Source organism: Anser anser, assembly GCF_964211835.1.
Source record: "Anser anser genome assembly, chromosome: 8".
Taxonomy (NCBI): Eukaryota; Metazoa; Chordata; class Aves; order Anseriformes; family Anatidae; genus Anser; species Anser anser.
In genome coordinates, this window is record NC_139728.1 from 18,899,672 (window position 1) to 18,924,169 (window position 24,498).

Sequence of the window (24,498 nt, forward strand, 5' to 3'; positions counted from 1 at the left end):
TCTTAAAAATGATTTGCCTGTAATGGACAGTCCCTAGTGAATTAGAAAAGACTTTTTTTTTTTTTTTCTTTAAACTGAGGTTATCAGGTATGGTCAGGATTTGTGAGTCTGATTTGAAGGTACTAGAATAATGCAAACGCAGTCTGATCTGTCTGGTGTCATGATGCACAGTGTTATTAAAGCTTGGCATGGACAGGGTGTTGAAGAAAACACTTTAATTCTGTAACCTAGAGGCTTTCATAGACATGCTGTGTCACTGTAAGACTTTCTCTTCTTGTGATTATCTCCCTTTAATGTAACATTACTGTGTTGGGATTTACAGTGACTAATTTCCCTGAGTATTACATCATTCCGTTACAAGGAATCCTCCTTACTGTCACTCCTAGATCAGGATTATGCAGAAAGGCTAATGAATACTCAGGGATTAATCATTACTTTAACCATGTATCTAGCTCTGGGAGAGGAAGATGTAGGAAAACATCCACCATTTATTATTCCAGAGGGATTCATGAGGCAACTCTTTACCCAGAATAAAGTGCAAATTAAGGAGTTAACAGATGGCCATAACACCAGTGTTTTTTGTTTTTTTTTTTGGGGGGGGGGGGGGGGGGAGGAATTAACCTTCAGCTGATATGTCTTCAATAAGATATTACAGGGGGCTTCTGGCCACAAAGACACGTAAAAAGTCTACAGTACACACGTAAAAAGGAACATGTGAGTCTATGACAGGTCTTTTTCCATGCATCATCTTAACTTTAGGAACTGCTTTCTGGTCATCTAGCCCAAAGAAGTTCATCAAGCTAATGATGAAATTGATAAAATAACATAAAATTTAAATTAAAGCACAGATGTTTATTTTGATTCTGTTCCACAAATTCTTATTTTACAGAAAGCAAGATGCATCTCCCCAGCACATATTCAGGGTTATCTGTTTGTCCCAGATTTCAAATTCATCATTCAAAGGAAGGAGTTTACCTCCCACTTTATTACAAACTTCAGAGGTATAAAATAGAAAATATTTGCTTTAGCATACATCAAGAAATTACCTTAAACCTTTACTGCTTGGTTCCATTTGTCTGTGACTGAGCAGTTACTGCAATCACCTCACTTTGCTTTTTTACATCATGCTTTGCAATGAATGGAAAGCATTACTAGGTTTTATTTCTTTCAAAATCATTCCTGAAAAGTTCTGTGATTACTGTCTCCTCTTTTCAATATATCATTGGAAGACAAAGTAGAGGACAGAAATACCGATGAAGAGTAAATACACTAAGAGACACATGTTGAATCACCAATCTTGCTGTTAGTAGCATTGATCAAAATGCATTTCTAAGAGCTCTATAAGCTACAGTTTCACTCACTTTTTCTATAGTACTGTCTCACTACTGTATACTGCATGTCAAGCTATTTTACATGGAGTACTTCATGGTTTTCAACCCTGTTTCCAACCTAAATCTGGCTCTTCTGGCATAGTGCTTACAATTCTTTCCAATCAAGTAATATTGATTTCAGGCTTTTTAAGTGCTGTAGCTCTACAATTCTCTTCTCTGCTGAGCATGGCCTGATTCTCTCTTCCCTCTTTAAAGAGGTTGGCTCATTCCACTCTTCATCAAAGGAACTGCTCTTCTCAGCTCCTCTTTTTTCTCCTGATAGAGCTGGCTCTCACTCCTCTTCCCACTGCCAGCACCACTGGCCTGCTTTGTTATGCTCTGATGGAGCCACCCTACCCTACTTGGCCTCTTCCACTCTGCTCAGATTAAGTCCCTCTCTTTTTCTACCTCTCTGCCCTTTTTTGCTCTGATACAGTCATTCTCCTGTAATCCTCTGTGCCTTCCTGTAATCAGTCTGCTCATCATTTGTAGAAAACTGGCTTGATAATCAGATTCCCTCCATATGGAATTTAATCCAGGTATTTGCTAATGACTGCTAACACTGTGGTATCTGCTTTTTGCTTTCATGTTTTTGATAGAAAAGATATACTGTGTATCTGTCATATGTTCCGTAAAAATATATATACTTCCAGACTATTGTAAAGTGATTTGTTTCACAGCATGCCAATATAATGCCATGAACAGTCCTTGTATATGTCTTGGGAGCCAGACAGAAATGGACCCATGTAAATTCTAGGTAAAGGCTTATTATAGAAGCACTTATTACAGAGACGTAAAGGCTTATTATAGAAGCACTTATTACAGAGACATAAAGGGTTTTTAAAAAACATCTAGCCAAATTCTTCATAGAATGCATCAATATCAGTGCGGGTGCTCTTAGCATCGTGCAGAAAAATTTCCAAGATGTATATAAATTAATTTTAAGAGCATGTCCAATCCCAGTCTTTCAAAGTTTCTAATTATTTGCCTCCTGATTTGTATTAAATATGAAAGAATTTTAAGTATAATTCTTTATTTTGCTATTGGCATGTTGTAGCCAATTTCTGAACAAACAATGTATTACCCTTCTGCTTTTTTGATGTAATCACTGCTCTATATGTGGCAGTGTATATTTTTCCCAGTAGTTATAATAATCCAGAAAAAATGCCCAACAAGAATTAAAAAATTAAATAAAAATTAGAAAGTATAATTCATTTATGAAAACCCTTTTTGAAACTTTTTTTTTCCATATTGATCTGTGCTGGTCTATGGATTCATGCCATCTTATTTCTTAATTCACCTATGCTGCATTATTAAAAGGTATAAATTCATTACTGTGAAAAATTATTTTGACTGAAGGATCACCAATTTAACCAACATGCTTGTATGAATCAGAGCATGATAAAAAACATTTGACTTCATAAATCTTTTACTTCTGAATGACTGATGAAAAAGGAAAGGGTTTATAAAGCTATGAATACCTACTCAGTAAATGATGCAAGAACTTCTATAAAAAATAACTGATAATTTTGAGATCAGTGAAAAAAAATTACAAATCTGTCTCCTTTATGAAATCTCTTGTGTTAAATATGAAATGGTTTATTATATAAAATATACGATTACCAGTAGGAGACTCAATCAACAGCTTCAAACTAAATATTTATGGCTGAAAACAGAAGCTAATATTATAGATAAGTAATTTAGAAATTGTATTTATTTATATTTTTATTCTCTTGCTCATTCTCACTTAAAGCAAACTATTACAACATTATACACAGCTTATTACTTCTACTGGAAACTAAAATATTTAGTTCTAGCACCTTTTCTCAATGGACTTGCAAGACCCTATTTAGAATTGTGTATATGGTGTGTTGCACATCTTAAAACCATAAAGATCATGTCAGGGGCTCTAAGGAATAATAAAATATTAATTTGATGGCAAAAATTAAGTGGCTTAAAGAAAGAAGCTGTTTATCCCATGAGTGGCTTTTAAGACATTGATGTCTGGTTTTGAATGTGTCTATTCTTAGCCAAACTAACCACACGTAATGAGACCTAAGTAACTATCTGACTTCAGTCAAGCAGCTCACTTACGGAAAACCACCAATCTTCTCTGTCAGGTCCTCAGTATGAGAAATACCATTTCCTCTTTCTGAAGTCTTCCGATTTTGGTAACCTTATAAAAGTCTCATCCCTGTGAACCGGCAGAAAAGACATGTCCTGAAAGAAAAGAAACTCTCATTCCACATAAAAAATACAAGGAAAGAAGCACACTAAGTGTTATATGTGATACTGTTATTCACTAAGAAAACAGAAATACCTAACTGACCATGAATAGGGAAAGAAAGAAATTAATTATATGCTTGTTAAAATAACTGAATGGTTCAGATGCATTGCTGCCTCAGGAGAATTAATTCAACTTACAGAGTTTAAGGATCCAGCATTACTATATTTTAGTAGTGGGATATATTGTGTCATCAGGTTTACATAAGAAATCAGTGGATGCACTTTGCTTTTAATGAATGCCAGTGCTAAGCATGGTCATACAGTTAAAAGTCTATGTTACCCAAGGACTACTGCACTATAAACTGATTTGCAGATAGAAAAGAATACTATGACTCATAATATTTAAACGTCACCACAAAACATGTTAATAATTAATTTTTTTCAGTATGAATTAAAAATGTAAATAAAAACCTTACTACTGGAAGTATTTTTGTAACAGTTACAGGGAGTGATGGCAACTTTTCATTTTGCACTTTTGCTTAATAACAGTCAGAGTATATCAGGGAAAACTCTGAAAAAAGGAGATAAACTCTGAAAAAGAGATTTTCAAAAGTATCTGTTGAGCATCCATGGTAGCTGATCAGATCCTATCTTCTTCATTGACATATTCTTTAAAGCAAACCAAAATGCTGAATACATCCTAAGGAAGAATCAGGTAGTCTAAGGAGTTTAAACAACGTAATGTGAAAGCATTGGTAAAAGGGCAGATGGTATGAGAAGAGACAGTAGAGCAGGGAGAGACTGTGGCAGCACAGGATTGAGCAGAAATGGTTCTACTTCACAGTTCAGAAAGGTGCAAAGAGCAGGAGTCATCAAACTTAACCCAAAACTGTAATTGTTTTGAGATATTCTGGTGAAATCGTTTTTCTTATCCCTTGAAGTTAGTGATGAGAAGGACAAAACAGAATTATGACCCATGGTCCATAATGGAGAAAAAAAAAAAGACAAAAGACAAAAGGCCCAACTGTTGCTTTGTACCAGCCCCAGGACTCTCACGAACAGAACAGTCCAGCAGCTGGATGTATTTTTTGATGACTCATATCATTGGTATGTGTGTCTTAGCAGACTTCATCATTCTCACAATTAGTATTAAAATTAGTTTTAGAGAGACAGTCCACCTTCGAATGCAGATGTGCTACATACGGTTGGTTATGCATATGTGTCAACTGTTTCAACAACAAAGAGGAGAAAAATAGACAGACTTGGATATTTTGTTTGGCTTTTATGTTTTAGACACTTTGGAGCTATGTGTCTGGTATTCACTTTGTTATACAATTATACTAGGACTCATTCCGTTTAGAAAATAAGGTTTATTTTCATTTTCACAGTGCTATTTTAATATTTCCAAGGACTTTCAATATTAAGTATTCCTTTCACATATCACTTTGGGGAGCGTAGGTTGCAGCTTTGAGTTACCACATCTGGAATTTCCTACACTTACAGGTAGAAGCAACTGCCAATAGCAAAAGAAAGAAAAGGGTTTGGAAGCAGATCTCAATTAAGGTTACGTAGCACCAACAGTGCCAGACTTGAGGGAGGCAGTCAGCAGTCTATATCTGCTATGCAAACCACTGAACGCCTCCATCTGACAGCTTTTCAAAATAGCTATGTTTGGCACCACTTCTTTGGGCACAATATGTCCTGGATAATTTATTTAGTTTATATATTCAGCTGTGTACTAATTAACTCTTTGTCTTTTGGAGTTCTGATTTCCTGTTTAACACATTTAACAGTATGCCATTGCAATCCAAGGGGAAAAATTCTTTTGGCATTTTTCTGGGGTGAATTCAGAGCAATTCAAATGGATTCAGTGGACTTACACTACCTTTAGAGAGCACAATTTGATCCTCTCAGTGGAATTAACAAACAGCTATAATGACCTCCATTAAAAAAAAAAAGAAGTGCAAACAGATTTTACCTTCCTTCCTCACCATTTGTTTTTTATGTGCCAAAGGACATTTAGCAGAGGACAGCACAAAGCTTTTCAAGGAGGCTCATTCAAGTCAGTAAAATTGACAGCAGAACCTAAGTTTTGAACTAGTCCCCCATTAAAATTGCTCACAGGGTAGCAACTTTCAAGATTTTAATCTAGAGTGCTAGGAATAACTAAATGCAGTTTGTTCAAAGAGAAGGGTCGACATGAAGGAAATCAGAGCTATGGCTTTCATTGTTTTGCAGACCCATGCTTACTGAATTAATAGGTAACATTCACAAGAATTGTTGGTTGTGGATGGTACATTGTAAAGATATGGAAGTCACTGACCCTTCTAGAAGCCAGTGCTTAAAAGCAATTGCACAGTAAGTTACATAGAGCAACTCACATGACACCAAAAAGCAAGCTGACAAAAGCATGAGAAGAGCTACCTGTTCATTTAGAAGAAAGGAACTAATGTCTATTAAACTTTCCCTGCTTATATTCAGTTCTTATATTTCTCACATACTTTGTTTTATTTTGAATTTATAATGATTGGTATAAAATCTTTATTCATGAAGTTTTTTGAAGATCTAGATGCCACTCAACCTCAATTGGATGTAAAATTTAGTGTGTGTAGTGTGTGAACATGTGCTTGTGGTTATATTTAGCTTTTTGTACAGAAATATTTTGTTTAAACATTACACCGCAAAATATGGAACGTTGAGAAATGCTGAAAGTTTTGAGATGTTTTAGGATCTTTAAATGCACTTGGTGGCTACCTAGGTTTCACTGCAAAAGACAGTGACTTTGTTCTTTATTTAGCTTAATTAGGTAGTTGAGTTTGCATTCCTTTTATGATCCACAATACCCCATTATAGCATATATTAAACAAAATACTAACTGAAAATGCATTCTATCAAGTTAGTTATCCCCAGAATACTACTAACTTTTTATTAGATCACATAGGAAACATTAGACATGTAATTAACATGTGTGGCAGATGCTAGAACAAAGTATTTCATTGAGATACATGTTAGCATCTACTCTACTTAGCATTATACTGAGGTTTCCCGGACAACATGTGGACATTTCATCTTATAATTTTTAATTAAAAAAAAACAAAACCCTGAGTGTTCTAAAATTCACTCACTGAAAACTTTGTGAATTACTTCACCAAAAAAGTGAATTATTATTATTTTTTTAAAATTTAGTATTATAAGCAAAACATTCTGAAACAAACAAAAAAATATAGTGTCTTAACATTGTCAGAACTATATTCCATGTTTTTTGACTGAAAACTTATTCTGACAAAATTAGAACTGACTTTGCAATGTGTTGACAGAACCGCATATTGCGGAAGAATGTGATTCCAGCTAAGTTTCTCTGACCACGACTAATAGTAATCAAAGGAGGTTTTTGAGATTTCCATCACAGAAGCATACAAACTGCTGAGAACTTAGAAGCGAGAAAAAGAGGCAAAGTAAATGCATTTCATCATTCAACAGGTTGCACAAGGAATTTGATGCTGTTTGCTAGCTGACAACCTTAGTTCTCAGATTTTGAGAAAGTCAGAACTCTGTGGCAGGATTAGGCTGATATGTCTGACCGCGGAATGATGAGCTTTGACTGACAGCATGATTCAGAATGGTGTTCTCATGCACAGCAGAGGAAAAAATGTTAAAATTTCCCTTCCCTTAGAGAATGGAGAGGAGAGAGGGCAGTGGAGCAGAAAAAAATACATGGCACAGCATATGTTATGAATTTAAAAGGCAAAAAAATGCTTACTGAAGTGCATAAAAGAGCCATTAGATTTTATTTTATTGTATTTTTTTTATAATTTAAAATTCACTCGTTTGGGGTGAAGCAATAGAGATATTGTAGCCGCCAAAGTGCTAGAGTGGAGGTCAGGCCTTCGATGTCACTGTTGCTAAATGCTTGGTAGTCTCAGCTGCACAAGAGACCACAGGCAGAAGCCTCACATAGACTCAGCAGTCTGGCTGGGAAGCAAAAACATTTCCCAGAGTTTTGCAGTCTGGCACTTCCTACTCGTGTGTACCAGCCTGCTCAATATCCAGGCTTCCTGCAAGCTACTTTTCACTTTGGGATTCACACCAAGCATATTGAAAGTAATGGAAAAAAGTCTCATTGATCTTTGAGGCCTTCTAGACAGACCTTCTGTGAGTGCAAATGCTCCAAACACCAAGTTAGAGATGTTAACGTGAGTTTGTCATACAGCGAGATTGTTACAGAATTGTATATAAACAGTTTTAAAGTGTGGAGCAATAACCGTGAGTGAGTGAGATGAAATAGGACATTTAAGTCACAGCAACATATTTTAGTAATTTGTTGGTATGAAAGCAAACAAATTGATGGTAATTGCTAAAATTCATAGCAATCTACTAGCAATTATTAGCATTTTTCTCCTATTGGATACTCAGCCTATTCTATTTATTTACTTGTTCTCCATTCTTAGTTTTTATTTTATACCTCTGGGATAGTTAGCATGAAGTGACAGCAGAGAAGGAAAAATCCTATTGACCTTTACAGCTTTTGGAAGCAGCAGAGGGGAGTGATGCACCGGCCCAAGGGAAGATCTAGAGCAATTAGGTGCCACGTCAAGAGGGAGATGAGTGGATGACTTGGGAGACTTTTGGTATCCTAGAAAAAGTACAAATGACTACAATGTCTACGTTACTCTTTTTTTTTCTGCTTTATTACTTTTTTACTTTATTACTTTTCTACTTTATTACTTTAACAAATCCGGGTTTCAGGGGGAAAAAAGAAATGGTGAGGCTCCGGTTGTCAGAGGTTTCCAGTATCCCAGGGATGTGTGTATAACGGGGAGTCTACCCCATGGAACAGACATCTTGATTACTCTTGAGCTTTACCATCCTAAAACAAACACAAACCTAAACCAGAGCCATGTGTATACATGAAAATCTAAACAGATTAGCTTACTCAGAGACAGTGGACCAAACAACAAACAAACAGAAATTAGGATAAAGGAGCAACAGCATCACGAGGGGAAAAGTTAGCATCTAAATCTCAGGTTGCTGACAACTATCAGATTCATTGCTCTTTCAGAGGAGAAATAACTAGTTCAACACCTCCAATGAGAGCATAGGCAGGAACGGCATTTACACTTTTGCAGCTCACACAGCTATCCTGTGAGGGTGGATTATTGCATACTGATAAAAACAAATATAAGCCAAGCTCAGGGATCATATTGTGCTGCTAACTACTTTTCAAAGAAAGCTTAGACTATGGAGATTGCAAATATCACAGGTCCCACATCACAGTGACAAACACAGTATACAAACACTAAAGCCAGTGGCGTGTTTAGATAGTCCTGATCAACCATGCCAGACTCCTGCTATCGTGTTTTCAAATGGAATTTCTGAAGGGTAATAGCAATGTGTGTACACGAGGGAGAATCAAATATACTAACATTTTAGAAGTAACAGAAACAGCCTTATGCATCCCCCTTGAGTCTTAAAAAAAATAGATAAGTTACCAGGTCCTATGTTGCAGCTGTTTTCCTCAACTGTCCTGGTGGCATTAACTTCTAAAACTTTAATTTTTCTGGCCAGATACAAGCATAACAGAGATCCCTTATTGACTTCATTATCTGTGCTGGACTGACACAGTAACAACGACATCTTTGCTGTGATGAGGAATTCATTATTATTTTTTCAAATTAAAAAAATAAATCTGATTTACAGCTATGCAGATTTACACAATGAGATACTAAAGAGGACACATGATGAAGTCTGACAGGATATTGATCTTATTGCACAAGTGTGGACAGCTGAAAAGGCAAAAAAATACAGTTGTCACTGGACTGTTTCACCTTAACACCATACATACAAAAGCACTGTTGTTAATCAGTCAATCTCCTCAGCTGCATAATCCCTGAGTATTAATGCTGAATGTGAAAACCATGAACCTGGCACATAAAACATATGATTGTGCAGCAGCCTGTTTTGGTCAAGAACTTATTTTAATGTTTAAAATCAGGACATACACATATAGAATAAATACCTAATGCTTTACATTTTTCTTGTGCCTTAATGTTGTTGTTTATTTTCTATAATGCTCAATTTCTACTAAAATGGCAATGAATTTTAATGGTACACAAAAGATACAGAACAGATATTGAACCTATATGATAAATGGCTTTGCAGTAAGTGCTATAGTTTTTTCCACAGTCTATTATGGAAGAAATATTAAATCTGCAACAGCTCTTAAAAAAAGAAAACCCTAAACACTTCTTAAACTATATGATCTTAAAGAGTAACTTATCTTCAAAAAATTGCATTTTCGTTCTGGCAATGCTTACTTCAATTTCACCCTTTGTAAGAATAATTTATTTTTCAGTAATACCTAGCCATGTGCTTTTCTGATACCAAGTGTACAAACAGTCTGGCACAAGAATGATACTGAGATGGCCTTCAGTATAATGCTGGTGTGCTAGTCACAGATACTTATCCTTAATATTAATAAGTTTATGTTGTTTTTACACATACAAAAATATATTTTTCATGCTTTCCCCACAATAATTAAGATATCAGAATGTAAGTTTAGTTTCTGAACTGAAGTATAAATGTAATGAGAAGTGTTAAAAAGCAGTTTTGTATCAGTCACACAGTTGTTTTTCCCCAAAAGTTATCATGTAGAGAACAATATAAAAAGGGTAACAGTATCTTCTGTATGATTTAGTGTAATCTAGAGGATCTGTTTTCCAGTCTTAGGTAAGTCCTTTACATCTTCTATTTTTTTGGCATAGTTCTTCATGACTAATTGAGGTAACATAAGCCTGCTCTCTCCTGGATATTACTCACTGTCAGCTTTCTCTCCTGAATAAACTGATCTCTTGAACACTTACTTACATGGCACACAGCAGGAGAAATGGAGGAGAAGCAATCACTGTCCAAAGAGAGGTGGAAAGAGGAACCTGAATGAAAAATAGACAGATATGAATCACATACGCCAGATGCTGAAGTAAAGCCTGTTTATCCTTAATATGTTGGTGAGTTGCAGGAAAGAGTTTCTGTGTGAATACAGGATTCTCGTAGTATTGCCAAGGTCAGTAGCAGAAGATGGTGATCAGCTCAGTAAATACTGGTTGTGCAAGTTAAACTTGCATAGGGACTGCTTTAACCTATGTACCCAATGTTTTTCCAAGTCTACAAAACATTTCAAAAATGAAAGCACACCTAACATACCTACAATAGCCACACGTTCTTTCTTTACTGCTTTCCCGAGTAAGCCCATCTTTTCCTCTATTTTATATCTTCTTTAGGCACTGGATTCTTGAAGATGGATATCAAATTGTAGCTGGAATAACAACCTCAAAGTACTTACCTCTAGAAACATGACTGTTTCACGTACACCCTTTAGATACTACAATTGTAGCCACAACTCTAAATTGTGTTAAAAAGTTTGCATTGGGCTTGATAATAACAAAATACACTACTGAAATCAGTTTCTGGTGAAAGCCATTATATTCCTTCTTTTAGCGAAGAAAGTGGCTCATATCTGATCCACTAATGAAATACATGTGTCAGGATTCTGGATAAACAGGCTGAGATCAGGGCAGATGTGGGGATATACAGTGTACCTGGGGACTTGCAGTCCACCCTGAAGAGGGCATGCACCACTCCTTTAAGGATATCAACTATCCGAGACTTTTTAGATTTCTAGACTTTGTATAAACTGCATAAAGTTGTTTCTCTCTCTTCCTCAAAGTATCACATGGGTTATAGTTATGCAACAGCCACACAATAAATTATTGTTGCAAACTCATCTTTGACAATTTGAAATTATCCATCTAGTAAACTGAATACTAACTGAAAAGCATTTCTAGTTTAAAAACATGGCGTGCTGAGTTAAAACACAGTATTCAGTAGGAATAATCATTGCTATAAAGGGAAATTTCCACAAGAGAACCAAGGCTTTGAGATAAACCCAGAACAGCATTATAGTCAATGGAAAGTCTGCCGTAAGAACTAGGGAGCTTTCCCCTATGGTTTATGGAAAGGAGATAACACTTATCATTACCTCCATTAAGCAGGCAGGATGGTCAACTTTTGGACACCTATGAGGTTTTTAAGAGGTTTCCGAGCAGATTCCATGGAGTTTTCAAAGAGTCAAAGAAGACAGAGTGCTCACATTAAACCTGCCCCTTGTTTCCTTCAGAAGATAAGTTTGTTGGGGTGAGTAGACACTTGTTTTTGCAGAGGTGGGGTGTCTCGTCTGTGTGTCCCTATGTCCTAAAGTGGGAATCTGCGTGATCTTATTGATCACCTGGAACCTTTGATATAAGGTATATTGCAAAAGCTTGTCAGTAGCTTGTCTCCTCCTGAGCATATGGAATCCCCAGAATGGTAATGGGGAAGACTGCATGAATAAAATGTCAAAATGCTTACTAAAAAAAACCAAAACAAACCACAACCCACAATCAAACAACTTCAGTACCACATCAACTTACTTAAAAGTAATACTTAAAAGCTAAATTTAGAAAAATAATAAAGTTATCTGGTTCAGAACATCGTATTATCTTATTTATTTAGACTATAATGGTCCAATGGTCCAAATTCCACTAAAATCAACAGCAGGAATCCTACTGATTTGGGATTGAGTCCCAAACATACCAGAGAGCAATATTACTTAAGCATCTACTCTGAATGCAAGTGCTGCACTTTTTGATGTTTGCCCAGATCAGCTGACATTTTATGCAAAATATTTTGGAGAGGCAAGGACTTAACCTGCTCCGTCAATCAGCATTTCCTTTTCACAAATTTAATAACACCTTTTACAACTGATTTTTAACTGGTATTAACAAACTCATTGCTTTAACCCACTCAAAGCAGCATCCTGCGATTGACTTTTGCTGGGTGGATTAACCAAGTTCATCAAGACAAGGATTGTGAATTATTAACATCTCTTTCCAGATTTATTTTTATCCTCTGATGTCAGTGTTTAATTCCAGGAAATTAAACTATGAGTAGCAAAAATATTTACAATTCATATGCCAATGATTGTTTTGCAGCAGAGACTATGGAAATATGGAGCAATAAACAAGCTAAACATTAAACTGGGTATGGAAGTTCATTATCCATATTCCTTTTCAGGTAAGCATTTAAACTGCTTGATATACCTGAAAACTATATGTAGATGTAAAACTACAGAATGGATACATATAAAAAATCTTCCAGTTTTCTATGTCCCGGCAAATGTTGTAGGTAATTTATGGGAGCAACTGACTGAGTGTTTATACATGCATACAAACACACACCACACGGCTTTCCAAATGCATCCTCCCTTTACAAGAAGGGAGGCCTTTTTTTTTTTTTTTTTAAAGTGACATCTCATTTAAAATATGCTTCCTTGGAAATTGGTCAAGAATAAAGCCATGCTTCTGCTTGGCAGTAAAAGCAGTACAGCAGGCAGCATGCTGCAGCTAAAGAGCATCGCAATCTGCTCTACTACGGCTGTGAGTGGTAGTCACAGGCGCTTCCCAGGATAAATCACTGGCACCCCTTCCTTGACTTTTGATTTTATGTTTCTTTCTGCTCCCTCATCTCAAAATTTCTGGCCTATGTTCTTTTTCTGAGTGGATAAAAGTGGAGCAATGGGAAATATAATTAGGTTATTAGGAAGACAGACTTGGAGTAGCTGTTTTCCTTGTTTTTGCCTGAAAGCTTGTTTTCCGAGAGTCTCATACTGCAGTTAAAGAGAAAGATCTCATTAAAAATAAAGTTTGGGTGACTCTCATTTGTTAGGAATAAGACAGCAAAACAGCTGACCTTCAGTATCTATGCAGGTCAGTAGATGAACATCTCAGTCTTGCTTTTGAAAACACTGATCCATTTTGCTGTTCAAATAAGCTTTACCAGGGCTCCAGTTTTTAGAATACATTTCCCATGATTAAGAGCAACTGAAAGCAGTCAGCAAAGGGTTTTTAAAGATGCATTTTAGGTAGTGTAGCTACAGTACATTTAGATGTTCCTTATGTTAGCATTTCTGAACAGGTATGAGAATTCGACTTCAATTATTTATTCCTCTCAAAATCTAGCCGCTCTTTTTATTAAATATTAAAATGTAAGAATTTTTTGAAAGACACTGTTTGCATTGATAATGGTGGTTCTCTGAGTTACTTCTAACTAATTACTAATTGAAAGAGTTTTTTTCTTTTTTTTTAAATGAGTTAAGCATCTTCTGAAAATGGGATTGTTACAGTATTTTTCAAGATTACTTTCTCTTCATTAAAAACTTTGTAAAATAATAATGAAGAGGAAACCATCTCATTAAGGAAAGAATAAGATTACTTGTCAATTTTACTGCTTTTTCTCATCTAACTTTATATTGGTAGGAGTGTAGCAATGCCTTGCATTTCTTAAGAATTCTTTGCCCCATGTTCATTGTAAACAGAGAGGAGCCATAATTATACTTCATTTGATCCATATCAAAGCTACTGATCCATGTATCGATTTACATAAAGTAAAGCACATAGAACATTTTTGCTTTTCACCCTTACTTCACCACCTTCTAACAAAAGTTTTCCTTTGCAGACTTCATTTGAATATAAAAATCTCCCGTTGAAATTTGCGATGTTAAACAAACCATACCAGTCATTCAACTTTTTAATTAAGGATTCAGTGTTCCATCCCTTTTCAGGCATTAAAATTCAGGTGCAGTCATTAATCTTTCTAAATGAATTCACCTGTGGCTAATACTGATGTATTTTCTATGAGGCTTGTCATGGACTGCATACTGCATGCATAACCACTCCACAGTTAATTACACAAGGGATTATCGTTAGTGTCATAAAGATAAAGCCTTGCTAGAAGGATTACAGACATTTTTTGAGCAATGACTTATTTCATTTTTGTTAACAGCTACCTAAGTGTTTAAGAACAATATAAGTTTGTTTAAAGCATGGACAAGTGAATGGTGAAGTTCAGAGAACTTCCAAAATCTGAACGTGTCCAGAGCAGCTGACCAGCTCTTTGTTGTCTTCCCTGTATCAGTTTTACATCTACCCCTCTAAGCAGGAAGAGAAAAAATACAAGTACAATACTCCTTTTAAGATTCATACATTAGTGTTCTATGTCAAGTATTCTTCTCTAAAAAAGAGGAACAGCACATCTTATGAGCACTGTAATTTATAGCACTACACACTAGTCTGTTGTGGAAGAAAAAAGTTCAAAGGTTGGTAAGGAACAAAGAAATCTCTGAATCTCTGAGCAGTGTAACTTACAGGAAGGTTCATGAAAGTGTTCATGGTACAGCGTTCGAGGGCAAACAAAGCTTCAGAGAAAAGCAAGAGAAGAGCATATAAACACTGAGTTTTTAATACTCTGAAGTCTGAACTTATTAATTGAGTATTATCAAATAGAAATGCATTTCTATCTAAAATTGTTGTGACTTGTAGCAGAAAAAGTCTTGGTAAAAGACCTGCCATAATCAACAAGACTAGAAAACATTTCATAACCGTTGAGCTCATACGCACTGCTCCTGTTATGACTTGAGTAGGCTTGTCTTAGCCAACCAGAGAGATCTAATCAACACAGAGCAAACATGAAATAAACATATGTTGTTAAAAAACAAGAACAACTTTGTTAGAAAGATAATACAGTAGAGAAAAAGGATTTGATTTGCATGCCTATTGCATCTGTTTTAAATTAACTTCAGTTGAATTACTCCTGATTTACTCTATTAGAGATAATCCCCAAGATGTTCTTAAATTATTGACGAATTTGAAGTTATATACATTAGTGAAAGACACAAGTGAGACAAAAAATGATATTGTGAAAGAATCAAAACATAGAAAATAGCGACAAAGTAGTCTTTTAAAGAGTAATTATTGAAACAGTAAAAATTAAAGTTTCATTTTTCTCCTCCACTAAAAATATTAGGAAATAAAAAAGAAGGGGAATATAAACAGTGATATTTTTCTAATTCAAATATTAAATAATCTCCAGTCATGAATGAGTAATTTGTAGCCCAATTAGCATTGTAGCACAAAACAAAAAGAACCAATCAGAAGCCGAACAATGATTTACTGTGTGAGATTCACAGTGATTTTTTTGTTGTTTTTCATTTCCTGTACTTTTGAACACCTGAAAACTGAGGGGCAGTGGAACAGAACCACCCACTTCAAAGCTTTACTTCACACTTTGCTTTCCATCTGTTAAATCCCTCAGGCTCTGCTTCTATAAACAATAGCAGATAATTAGATTTATGCATGTAATTTGATTTAAATTGATTCTAGCAGTTATCCAGTGACTTTGGGAAAGCCATGGAGGCAGTCAGTGGACACACATACACCAGCAATTTCACAAATGACAAGAAACAAAGAATGATCACTCTTTCTAAATAAGGCTTTATATGTACCATAAAAATATACTGTAAACCAAAGCACTTTGTATGAGAAATTTGACTTGAGAAAGTCTGGAGGTTTCCTCTTGCATTACTCCCTATTCTGTCTACTTTAGTCTTTGTTACAATATCAAGATTACATGGAAGATATCCAGATATCAGAGGTAAACCACTTATTTAATAAATCTTTGTATTTGGGCGTAAGAGTCTCAGCTGGGAGAGTTTTATGGAGAGTGGCTGTGTGACTTGGTAGGGCGGAGAGGGTGCAGTTCTTGCTAGGGAGGACAAACTGCTAGTGAAAATTAATTTGGGAAGTACCCATTTTGTTGTCTGAGGGCAGTCATAATCAGTACAACTGACTGAAGTATTCATCTGTTTCTGTGTCATTAGTGCAATAGACATTTTTTTCTATAGAGAATAGACATCTCTAGTAGCCTTTTTACCAAAAATACAGTGCATATGAAATTTTCATCAGAAATGAATGAAAAATTCCTAAACTACAGATTCATCATTACAGCAAACTCGTGACTTTCACAAGATACTCATTTTTCACTTTTCACATTTCTTCCTCCCCACCCCTCCAGATAGTTTCATTTATTATAGCACGTTTTCCAGATAGTTTCATTTATTATAGCACGTTTTCTTCTCAATCTTGAAAGTTTTTATAGAAAACCAATTACCCTGTCAATGTTCTCTGCCTCTAGAAATTTGAATTCACCTGTCAGTTCAAAGAAATACATTTTTTTTTTATTCAAAGATAAGTCCAAAGGGTAGGGCGGAATTCCAACTATATAGAACGTATTGTTTTCTTGTCCCTTTTGATTTAATATGATAATAGTCATGACCAAAATATAGCACAAACAAAAGCACAAAACAAGCAAAATCCTCTGAACCAGGAATTTCACTTGGTTTCCTGTCTGCTTTCTTGATTTGAAAATATGCAAACTAAATTTTAATGAAAACTAAAGAAATTGAGCATTTTTACTGCCCCAGAACAAAAGAGAAAGGGGAAAGCAAAGTGTCTAGAACTATGTTTTAAGTTGCTTTCTGGGAGAAAGAACAGCAAGATATTGTATTTTATTACTTGGGAATAATTTAGGGATACTGTAGGAAATTAATAGCACTGTCATAGCACCTTATTTATTTAATTTTGAGAATGAGTTTGGTACTAATGAGGTTGAGGGGATGATAGCAAAGTCTAGAGTCATGCACAGCATGGGCAGGTGCTCTGAAAGCTTCTTCAAACAGCTCTGTCAGCAAGTGCACTTTAATCCTGCTTTGCAATATCCCTGCTTGCCATCAAAGTGCCAATTCCTGCCAGGTGCTGAGTGCCCTCAGCTCTCACTGATGACAACAGCAGCAGAACTTCACATGGTGAACTCAGTGCCTGGCCTCAGGAGCACATTGTCTTGAAATTTGAGTGCAGAGCTGGATATTTAACTGAAAATGAACTTTGTCAAATACAGACATTTGTCCTAAGGACAAGGATATTAGCACCAAAAGATATTTCATTAATGTGATCAGTACTGAGATGCAGGCTCTCCAGCTGTCAGCTGACTGCATTTAACAGTTACACTGGCCACCCATTCTCATTTATTATGTAGATATCTATGTGATGTAAAATTTAAATATTAGGAAAGTTATGAGCCACATGATAACTACCCACGTAGTATTTGCTGATAAAGCAGACAAGCCAAAAGGCTGGTCTGAACATACAAAAAGGACTTGGAAGCTGTAGAAGTGAAATTTAAACATATACATGAGCTCATACAGACCCAAAGTGAAGTAACTCCTGGACGCAGGTACCCATACATTGACTCCCCAGCTGACACTGTCTCAGAATCTTTTTTGAAAGGTCATTTGAATCTTGTAATTTAAAGAATCAAAAAGTTTCTTCAATTTTGTCCTGAGGCAACCATTTTCCTTTAAATATATTTTTGGCTTTGGCTGCAAGGCACCTAGCCCCAGTCTTGATTAGCATTCAGCTTCCCAAGCTCTTATAATACGTTCAGCTTATGCTTTGGAGGAATTTCACACTTCTAAGACTGAAGGCCCTGACATCCTCACATGATATGCATACACACTGAATAGAATTATGTTCTGGCAGCCTGGATTTCTACAGAATAGTTAATTGGGATGTCCAAGAAGACAAGTCCTGAATGAAGCTTCTCACAGGCCTGGACATCTCTAAGTCTTTTCTCTTTATGGCTTCTCTGATGCCTAATACAGGTTCCATGCAAACATTCCCTCCAAGTAGCTGTCAGTAGACTCTTCTACCTGGTCTCTTACCATCACAAGACCTTCATTAGCAGACTTTTTCCATCCATAATTTATGAAAGTGTGTCAATTTCCAGGAAATTTGACAGGAAGATTTCAAAGACATGTAGTGTAATTGCACTACTCGTTTCATTTAGAAACAAGGCCAGAGAGTAGACTATTTAGCATCTTGCATTACAAGTTGCACAAGACCTCACAGAACTGTAATGACTTCAGCAAAAGGGAAAAATCAGTAGTTTAGTTGTGGAAGCATAGACAAGCACGCACTACCTTATATTTTTTTGGATCAAATATTGAACAAGAAAGGTGTTGGGGGGGGGGGGGGGGAAGGTATAAAATTTTAACATGATTGGGCTTGGAATGTTATATTGGAATCAAATTAGAAATCTCTAAAAACCGTATGTAGAATTACATGAATGGTATGTCCTTTACATGCATCATCTCACTATTAAAAAAACTCAGAGTAACATCTCCAGAAAGGCATAAATCTTTCCTTACTCTAGAGATAACAAGTAGCGTAAACTCTAGTTAAGCGTGGTTACCATAATTTGATCATGTTAAATACAACTAACATCTTTAAGTGTAAATATGAAGATTTCTGAAATTCACTTAACACTTTTGTGATTCACTAGTACAACTACTGTTAAACTGAGAATGTTATGCTTAAACTAGACTGGCAGCACATTGAAAAGCTTTGCATTTCTGGACATATGCTCCATTTCAGCTCATAAGCAGGTTGGTTACTGGCCTGATACAACAGCCATGAAAGGCTTCATTTCTCTGATTTATTGGTTCAGCAACACGCCTTGTAGAGTATATTTGCAAGATGTCATATTCTAACAAGCATATAAACAGGGCATGGAGTCAGAAGCAAATTCACAAAAGACAAGTTCCTTTTTATCTGTGGGCTCCAATGCTAAAAGCCCAGCAGGATCCATCCAGTTTACAAAAGCTCTTCCTCCTTGCATGCAGGGCGTGTTTAGATACACCCACATCATCCTTACCAAAAGTCTTTTTCTGGTTGCTCAGTTCATATTTGTCACTAGTATACAAAATGTAAAGTCTAAAGAAAGCATGAGCAGCTTGGCATCACTAATCTTGTTACTGTAATGGCTATGAAAGTAACCAACAAAAAAAGTAGCATAGAAGCCAGTCCTAACATACATACATTGCACAGCATGTGCCATAATGAGCCACGGGTGTTCTCCGGCTCCCTGAAACAATGGAAAAATCCAGACATTTTAATGCTACTCCTCACATCCAGCCACAAATGACAAATACCTCTCCTAGCCCAGATGAAAGGACTGCTGACAGTTCTTTCTACCTTAAAGACAGATGAAGTACTTTGATGGGAATAAGAAGTTCACCAACCTCTCAAATTCAATTAAATATTTTTTATCTTTAGAAAGAAGAGATGAGGGATTCCTTTCCCTCTCTCCCCCTTTCAAGCTTACCACTTGTCATTTATCCCCTCTTTAATTTGGCATATAAAACCCCCAAGACTTCAACCCTAAGTCTCCTGAGACCAAGATTACATCATTACTGTTATGGCATGTTATACACTAATCATAACCATTACCACTTACAAGTTCACAGCTTCATTCAATTAACTGCTTGACATGGATTTTGCAGTTAATTCAGAGCGAAGGTCACCAGTGGTCAGAATGGCAGGTGCATTCTACCACCTCTCTGAACGCCATTTACAAGTCTTAAGCAAGTACTGGGAAATACTGAGTCTCAACAAGTTAATCAGAAAGCTTATAACTTAAGACACATTTTTATAGGCATGTCTAATGTTCTGTAAAATAATATCGCATAATTAGCATATTCAAATGACAGCCACATCATTTAAAACTCTAATTTACATTGAAAAGCAGAAAAAGAGATTTTACTTTATCTTTTCAAAAGAAAAAATGAGATTATGCAACTATATTAGAAGCTGTCTAGTACTATGTCTAACCTATCACAAGTCCTTATGTACTGTAATTAAATATTCAAAGACGCACTGCGGTAGCAAGTTACAAGTACTTCTTGATCTACTGTTAAACTTTGACCTGCTTACTGCATTGCTGAAGGATGAAGGCAGACATTATCAAAATACAACATGGTAGAAATACATTGGTGTAAAAATGCAGTCTGGCTTGAATCTGAATCAACCACAGCTACATGTGTCAGGATAAACCCAGTCATCCACTGTGCAGAAATCAGTCTCAGAATACAAACCTGCTCCTTGAGTATCCATGTGAAGAAGGGAATGGCTGTTTCTGAAGAATATCCTGAGCGCTAATGTGTTAGCAGTTCATTTGCTTTAAAACAGGAGTCCAAATACCAGGATAGTGGACAAACATCTCCCTACTTTTGTAGTCTAAACTAAGCTGTAAAACAAGCTTTCTACAATTGAGTCGAAATTTCTTAAGTGAGTCTAAACTTGCCAACTTGGTACCAATCAATCCACAAAACATATAAAAAAATATTCTGTATCACAGCTACACACACACATACACAAGGAGGGAGAGTAGAATTACATTAAGAAGTCCCAGTATAGAAATTTAGATACCTTATTTAAAAAAATTATTAGGTTTGAATTGCTGAAGAAATTCACCTAGCTGAAGCAGGGAAAATCCCCACAGCCTTATATTACAATTCTAGTAAAGTTTCCTACCAATGTTAGCAAGCCACAAGCTTACCTAGCGCTAATATATGAAATTAATTTCATGCTTGTCTACTCTTGTAAAGTCAGTGACAAAATGCTTCACTTTATAAGGTAAAAACTGGTGACTCATATAAACTCAACATTATTTTAAGCTAACTAATATTTGAGTTATGTGGCTGACCAATTAATTGAAATACTAAAGCAAAAACCAAACAAAGGTTTCTGCTAGGAAAACAAAACCTGTCAACAGATGCCAATGCTTTTTTGTCTCTATTCCCTTGCTGACCAACACTTGATGGTATTTCATACTGATGGAAAATGACAGTGAGAAACTTGTATTCTCTCTGTACTACACAGAGCGATAAATACAAAAGAACAGAGGAAGATGCCTTAGGTATAATATTAGGAGGATGGAAATCCCATCAATAATTAAAGTAGAGGATTTACATGAGTAACTTTTCACATATTTTATTTAAAAAAAAATCATAAGCCCCAAGACAGTTTCTCTAGTAGTAGAAGAATGCAGGATCCACTGGTACCCTATGCCAAACAATACAGAGGGAAGGGTTTTGTATATTGTGTTCCTAACAAAATTTAAATACCAGAACAACCCACATCCAGGAAAGAAAATGTGATCCATTTTGTGCTCAAGAATGAATTATCTGTCCTATTTTTGCAACTATTATTGAAAAGATTAAGTAACTCCCAAATCGGTGGATTATTAAGCAGAACTGAACAACAGGAAGCTGTACAAATGAAAAAGAGATACAAGAAACACTGGCTTGGTAAACCTGAATAATTAAGACTCTACCATCCCACAGCTATTCCAGCAGGACAGAGATGCTCACCTATCAGATGACATGATCTTCCACCTCTGATTGAACTCTCATGTAGTTTACTGGGTCTAAGGACACACACGTGTTAAACAGGATATACTGCAGTGATCACAGCTCCGTAGGGCTGGAGTGGCCCCTCCAGAGCTACTTCTCTCTGCTGCTGAAGTCAGCCTGCGTGATCTCACTTGCTTTCCATCTCACTTTCAGTTTGCTTGCTCCTGTGAGCCTTGCCACAACTGCTCCTCCTCCTTTTCTCTTAACAGTCCATCCATCAACTCTGTAGTCCATAGCTACCTTAAGAAGAGACATCAATGACTCTCCAGACCCTTTGCCTGTTCTTACTATAAAACACAGAGCACCTGAAAGAAAACTCTTCCTTTACCCTTTTTCCTCCCCTCACTATTTCCTTTCTGTGACTGTTGAAGACCTTAACAGAGTTTTTGATGACCCCTCTGCACAGAAATATGCCACAAATGTTTCCAAACATGAATACAAACATCATATGCACTCCAGGGTTACCTAGAGTGATATTTTAACAAAGATGTCACATATACTTCATATCCATCACACAAATGAGGCCTGGCATATCCAGGCAGCTCTGTGTGCTCTCCAGTACATTTCTTTAGAGATATGCCCATCTGACCTGTTTTCTCCATATACCAACAGCAACTACTCTTTAGAAGATATCTAGCTGCAAGACTTACCTTTGATATTGCCAGCATATGGAGATGGTCATTCACACAAAGCCAATCCATATAGCAGCCATAATAAGCTGGGTTATGCCCAATGCCACCTCCAGCACCAGGCAACGTTAACTGACGTAAGTGTGAGAACATCCAGGGTCTGGTTTGTGTGCAAGGGGCACCTTCAGAGGAGCCTCTCCGCAGAGCAAAGGCTATGCAGATGTTTCTCTGTGCACATTCAGGCAGAGAAGAGTCAGAGGATGAGCTACAGCTTACTGTAATTGAGGAAACAGTTTTCCTTTTGTAATACTGCTATACAGGCCCTGGTAGTAAGGACTGATTTATTTAATGCCCATTTTTCCTTATATTGCAATTGTCCTGTTGCATGATATTGCCTAGAATATTTTGCAACATAACAGCATTCAGTCCTCTCCACTAGGATACGACAAGACAGGGACGTTTAATATAAAGTGATAGGAGCAGTATAGAAGAGAAACTCCTTTTCCTTAAATCATTTACTTGTTGTTAATTCAGACAACAAGTGTCTGTTAAACAATTTGTGGCAATAGTTTAAATATTTGTGATGTTATACTTGGCCAAGTTTTTTGCACCATGTTTTCTATGCGCAATATGGAATAATTTGATACCTTTCTATGTTTAAAAACAGTTTTGACAGGAATCAAACCAAAATTTCTGTTGAATAGCTTATGGTCCATAATACCATATACCACTTGAAGAAGGTGTGTGCTTTGTAAAAGAATTTCATTTAGTTTTCTTAGTAATGTGTAAGAGACTTTGTTCACCTCTTGAGACCCCTACACGTACTCAGCCACCCTGCCCTCCATCAGGATCGCTTTTCCTGATCTTTTCAGTCTCATCTCTCAGAGAAACCTACTGCCCCTCCCCAGGCAAGAAGCTTTCATCTTTGTATCTTCAGAGAGTAAGTTCTCATGGAATATTATCTCACTGCTTAACTACAGGAGGTGAAACAACGTGAAGCAGCTTAGTGCTGAGACCACTTACCAGCCAGAGCTCTGCATGGAATTGCCTGCCATTTTCCCTTAAAATACATGCAGAAAACACTCAGCCTCTAGGCTGTAAAATGAAAGACAACAAATATGTAAGACAGAAAATGCTCCAGATAAAGAAAGCTCAGACATACCACATGGGAAAAAAATAAATAAAACAGGAAACCAATCTTTTCCTTGACAGTCTATCCCTACGGGACCAATCCTTCACTCTTTCAGTGGCTTTAAAGATTGCCCAAACTCTCCGCAGCATTCACTAACTCCCTAGAAAGATCTCTATACAGCATTCACTGGAAAGATCTCTGAGTTGCTATTACTGTGTAGACTTACCCACGCATCTTCTCCCAGATTTTCAACCAGCAGCTTCCCTACTTGCTCAGACAGCGTCACCTTTACACCCACACTCTTCCCTTCAGGGGAGGAACCTTTTACTTCTCTCCTCCCACCCCTCACAGGCCCTGTTTCTCCTCAGGCCTAAGGGCGCAGAATCACAGAAGGTCAAGGTTGGAAGGAACCTCTGAAGATCATCTGGTCCAACCTCCCTGCTAAGCAGAATCATCTAGAGCACATTGCGCAGGATGACATCCAGGAGGTTTTTGAATATCTCCAGAGGAGGAGAGCCCACAACCTCTCTGAGCAACTTGTCTCAGTGCTCTGTCACTCTCACAGTAAAGAAGTGCCCTCTCATATTCAGCTAGAACTTCCCATCCTTCAGTTTTTGCCTGTTGATACTTGAAACAAAACATAAAATGTAACGTTAACACTAACCTGGCCTATGCTCAGTGGGCTCAGTATAATCATTTACCCCCATCACTCCAATTTCCTTTGTCAGTCACTTTAATTTCCATAGCAGATATGTGACATATGGTACTAACTAGTGGCTAATTACTAATTACCAGATAGAACAAAAGGCATTAATGTTTGGTTAATTGTTAAATGCTTGTGAACAATTCCTTCAAAACAGTTGGTTTTATCCTCAGTATAATCCACAGTTCTACTAGAATACATTTTAAAACAGGAATACTTATCTCTTCAAATGCAATTGGTTTTGGTAAGCAGAGACAGGG

General features: G+C 36.6%; 1 protein-coding gene across 7 annotated transcripts; it reads right to left on the reverse strand.

Annotated features, from left to right (window-relative positions):
• Positions 1-8,258: 8,258 nt before the first annotated feature.
• Positions 8,259-24,286, reverse strand: LOC310903074 (uncharacterized protein). 7 transcript variants are annotated; one of them, XM_083845677.1, is made up of 8 exons: positions 24,200-24,277; positions 23,762-23,905; positions 23,427-23,498; positions 22,425-22,631; positions 19,400-19,445; positions 14,834-14,883; positions 10,461-10,525; positions 8,259-9,379 (listed from the first exon to the last, which is right to left on the reverse strand). In XM_083845677.1, the coding sequence occupies exons 4-8, from the start codon at positions 22,554-22,556 to the stop codon at positions 9,319-9,321; spliced, it is 354 nt and encodes a 117-aa protein (XP_083701803.1). In that variant the 5' UTR covers positions 22,557-22,631; positions 23,427-23,498; positions 23,762-23,905; positions 24,200-24,277; the 3' UTR covers positions 8,259-9,318. The 7 variants fall into 7 exon arrangements, 2 of the variants coding, with proteins under 2 accessions (XP_083701803.1, XP_083701804.1); XM_083845678.1 differs by lacking the exon at positions 19,400-19,445 and adding an exon at positions 21,733-21,788 and having other exon boundaries at positions 24,200-24,275; XR_014587261.1 differs by lacking the exons at positions 14,834-14,883; positions 19,400-19,445 and having other exon boundaries at positions 24,200-24,279.
• Between the last annotated feature and the right edge of the window lie 212 nt (positions 24,287-24,498).